Below are 3,941 nucleotides of genomic sequence, written 5' to 3'. Positions count from 1 at the left end.
GTGCTCAAAACCCTCCCATACCAGACCTAGGAAAGCCAGGCAGGTGCCTCCGTGCCTTTTAAGGGTGGCCAATCTGATAAACACAGAATGCATCTTTTCTTATTTATACCTCTTTGATTACTGGTGAGGGAGAACATTGTGTCCTGCACACGTACCATTCGGTTTACCGTCTGGTGCCCAGGCGTCTGCTGGGCTGGTTGTTTTCTCTTACTGATTTGGGAGCGCTTGAAGGCAGCTGTATCTTGAAATATTAATGCGCTTCCTTCACATTTATTGCAAATATTTTTCCCTCCTCAGGGCCGGTTTCCTTCCACCTCTCTTAGAGGAGGCCTAGGTGGTCCACAAATCACGATACTACGCATGGTATTTGGGACGTCTGCGTGTCCTGTTTGCAGTGACTTTACCGCAAGGCTGGGGAGGCCCCATCTGCACCTGGACACTACCCTCCACTCAGCTCACGCAGACAGTAGTGTTCCGTGACCACGGGCCCTTGCCCTCGCATTGTCATAACTCTGCCAGAATTTATATGAGTCCCAGGCCCTCATCGCACTGGTGAGCACTGATTGCCCGTGGGGGTGTGTGTGGGTGAGGATGTGGTTTAAATTCTACATCCCCACTCTATGCCCCAGAAACCCTCGCCAGCTTGCGATTGGCCTGCGCAGGCTTGGCTAGTGTATCAAAAGGCTGCCAGAGTGCGCGAGGTCCCAGCGTCCAAGACCAGAACTTCACGCACTAGCCATGACCGCACAGTCAACGGTCTCCTACCTCTTACCTCTGCTGCTAGTCTGCCTAGTGCAGACAAATCCCAAGCCCGAGAAGATGAAGGTGGGTGACCTCGAGAGGGGGCGGGGCGGGACTCCAAGGTAGATCACCATCCTGTCCTGCGTTAGGCATGCCTGTGACACTCCAGCCTCTGCTTGCTTTCTTCTTGTGCTTTTCCATTAACCTTTCTTTTCTTCTTGCCTCTTCTTCAGTCCTATCAACAGGTGTTCCCTGAGCTGAATCTAGGTGGAGAAGAGTCTCCTTACTCTGGTCGTTACTCTTTTCCATCTCTGGTTAGGGTCTCCTGGGTACCCTTCCAGCCACATCAGATTCAGCCTCAGGGCCGGGCCCGAGGCATGAGACGGGGGCGGGCATCACAGTGGGCAGCAGGGTTTGGAGGAGACCTTGGGCTAAGTCATCTCAGTGGGATACCCATGAAGAGGAGGAAAAAAATCAGTGTGGAAGTCTTACAGATGGACGAAGTCAGAGAGCTATCAGAATCAAAGCACGCGCAGAAACCACTGGAGGACTGGAGGTCTACAGAGGCTGGATTTGGAGTCAGGAGTCTTGGCTTCTGGCCTCAGTCTAGTCCCAGTTCACAGCTCAGTTGCCTCATTGATGAGACGCATGTGTGCAGCCGGGGAGGGCAGCTCAGGGACGGATGGTCGTGATCCAGGTGACTTGGAGGCAGGATGGAATCATGGAGAGGCGAGCAAACTCTCATCCATAGTGGGGTGATCACTTTTGGTCACCCTTCTTCTCTGTTAGCCTCTGCCTTCTCATTATGAAGTTGTGGGCAACTTCTACCTCGCGTGTGGGTGAGCAGCAATTATGATGGGTACAATGTGTTCAGTAAAAGGCAGTTCTGGAAACATCTTCCTACTGCTCTGAAATTGGCCAGAGGATGCTCTACTTTTGAGAGTTGATGTGGTTTTCTGTTACTCAGTGCTGCCTGATTGGGTATGAAGCCCCTGGACCCTGGGCTGTAGACTTTGCTTAGTAAAAAGCTGAGTCAGGAGGTATAGGAGATCTGTCACGTGTACTTAGATACGTTGGAAGCAGCACTGAGTCTCAGCAGTAAGTACTGAAAAGGGCTCTCCAGGTCCAGAGTCTCTAAATCCCCACACCTGGTTCCCAACATGACTATAATTTTCATTGCAGTAGCAAAGGGGGAAAAAAAGACAAATTCTTAAAACCGTTCACCTTAGCACCCGGCCTCATGGTGATGGAGAGGGGTGCTGTCACATAATGTTCTCAGTTCTGCTGGGGTGTGTGTGTGCGTGTGCACGTGCGCGCGAGCGTGCACTCAGTGCAGAAGCCTGCTTACAGAAGCACTTCTGCCCGGGAGCAGGGACGGAGTCCCACAGCCTGCAGCGCCAGCGGGAGCAGCAGCCGCCCTGAAGGTCGGGGAGAGGCCGGCTTTGTCTGTGTGGCATCAGGGCAGGTGGTGGTTGGCTAGAGTCCTTTCTAGTCCTTTGGATTTCCAGGGGCCCTGGCTTAATCCTACTTTAACTGTGGACCTTCCTTATCACATTATGTCCTTCTGCCCTTTCTCTGATCAGTTCCTGTTTGCCTCTGTTTCACCACGTAGCTTCCTTTTCACACTCCCTGGATTCCGTGAGCGACGGGCAGCTCCTTTCCTGATGTAGGGAAAGGGGTCAGGCTGTGCTGATGAGCACCGTGGAGTCAGCCCTTCGGGTCCTTCATGGACTCTACACGGATCGAGTGGGGGAAGAATAAGGTGAGATCTGCCTTGTGGAGGAGTTTAGCCTAAGATCAGGCAGCAAGAATGTCGTGTACGACGTATTTCTGTTCTGTGGAACATATTTGTGTCACATAGAGTTCCGCTCACATCCTCTCAGGAGATCTGAGGAGGAACAGGGCAGATGNCCGGGTGCTGCCGGGCAGGGGCCCGCAGCGGCAGATGGACTTGAGCCCTCGCTCTCCTCTGCTGGGAGCTACAGGCGCATGACTCTCGTGGCTCGTAAAACCATCACACGAGTGAGAGACGTGAGAGACAGAACTATTCCAGGCAGGGCTGACGTTAGGTTCTAGAGTATGAAACCTGGAGGGCCTCCTGGCGACCTGCTGGGAATCTAGGTGAACGTCTTCGTGTTCCCACGGGGATGCCGAGGCCGGTGGTGAGGCCGGCCCAGGTTCGCAGGGGACTGGGCCGCGGAGCTGGCTCCGGACCCCCAGGCCAGAGTTCCCTCCACGCCGCGCCGGTGCGTGGAGCAAGCGGCCGGGAGGCCTCGGGAAAGTTCCAGAAGTGACCAGGCCGTCCTCGGATGCGTAAGCCGTCCACACCTTCCCTTCACGGGAGAGTTCAGGCGCGACACCTTCCATCCAGAACCAACAGAAAGCCTCACTTTCACAGACGCACGAAAGGCAGGGAGTTCTCTTTGGCCTCCCTTACTTCCAGGGCTTTCTACCCCAGCTCGTGAATCTCTGCTCCTTTCATCTCATCCCGGCACGTTTCCCGGGGCCCCACCTCTCCCAGGAAAACGAGGGGACACTGGACTGCCTGCTGCTCTAAGGCCATCGGCTCTCAAGTCACAAGACACCAGTTTCCATCGTGTCGTGGACGCCTTAGACTTGCCCTGTTTGCTGGCTTGTTTCCGGTCAACACAGGCATTACTGCTGAGTGCTCTGACAGATTTCACACGTGTTAGGACCTGTTACTAATACTTTCCTTTCTCAAAATCTCCCAGATGGACTGCTACAAAGATGTGAAAGGCACCGTCTACGAATACGACGCCCTCACTCTCAATGGAAAGGAGCACATCCAGTTCAAGCAGTACGCGGGCAAGCACCTCCTTTTCGTCAACGTGGCCACTTACTGTGGTCTGACTGCCCAGTACCCTGGTACGGATCCAGGGCCAGTGACCTCGGGGCTACATCTTCCAGCTGAGTTTATTCTGAATCATAACTAGAATTATATTCTAATTACGTATTGAAGTAAATCCTCACGACCAAGTGACTTCCTTCCCTGATGTCAGGAGCCAGCAAGCAATGGCCCAGAGGCCAAATCTGGCCAGCCTGTTTCTGTGAACAAAGTTTTATGGGGACACAGCCATGCCCATGTGCTTATATACTGTCTGTGGCTGATTTTGTCTCAAGGCAGAGATGAGTGGTTGATGAAGAAAGAAAGAGAGAGAGGAGGGGAGGGAGGGGGGAGG

General features: G+C 53.7%; 1 protein-coding gene and 1 long non-coding RNA gene across 4 annotated transcripts in view; one reads left to right on the top strand and one right to left on the bottom strand.

Moving 5' to 3' along the window:
• Positions 1-3,941, bottom strand: part of LOC144221867 (uncharacterized) — a 30,302-nt gene that overhangs the window by 12,496 nt on the left and 13,865 nt on the right. The gene's annotated exons all lie outside the window — the stretch shown is intronic.
• Positions 739-3,941, top strand: part of GPX5 (glutathione peroxidase 5) — a 6,658-nt gene continuing 3,455 nt past the window's right edge. For both annotated transcript variants that reach the window (XM_077752385.1, XM_077752387.1), the window contains exons 1-2: positions 739-825; positions 3,474-3,627. In XM_077752385.1, coding sequence (XP_077608511.1) covers positions 739-825; positions 3,474-3,627 — 241 coding nt within the window. The remainder of the gene's footprint in view (positions 826-3,473; positions 3,628-3,941) is intronic.

This window comes from Crocuta crocuta, unplaced genomic scaffold (genome assembly GCF_008692635.1).
Source record: "Crocuta crocuta isolate KB4526 unplaced genomic scaffold, BGI_CrCroc_1.0 scaffold336, whole genome shotgun sequence".
NCBI lineage: Eukaryota > Metazoa > Chordata > Mammalia > Carnivora > Hyaenidae > Crocuta > Crocuta crocuta.
Note: the sequence above shows the minus strand (reverse complement) of the source record. Positions and strands in the feature narration are given on the sequence as shown.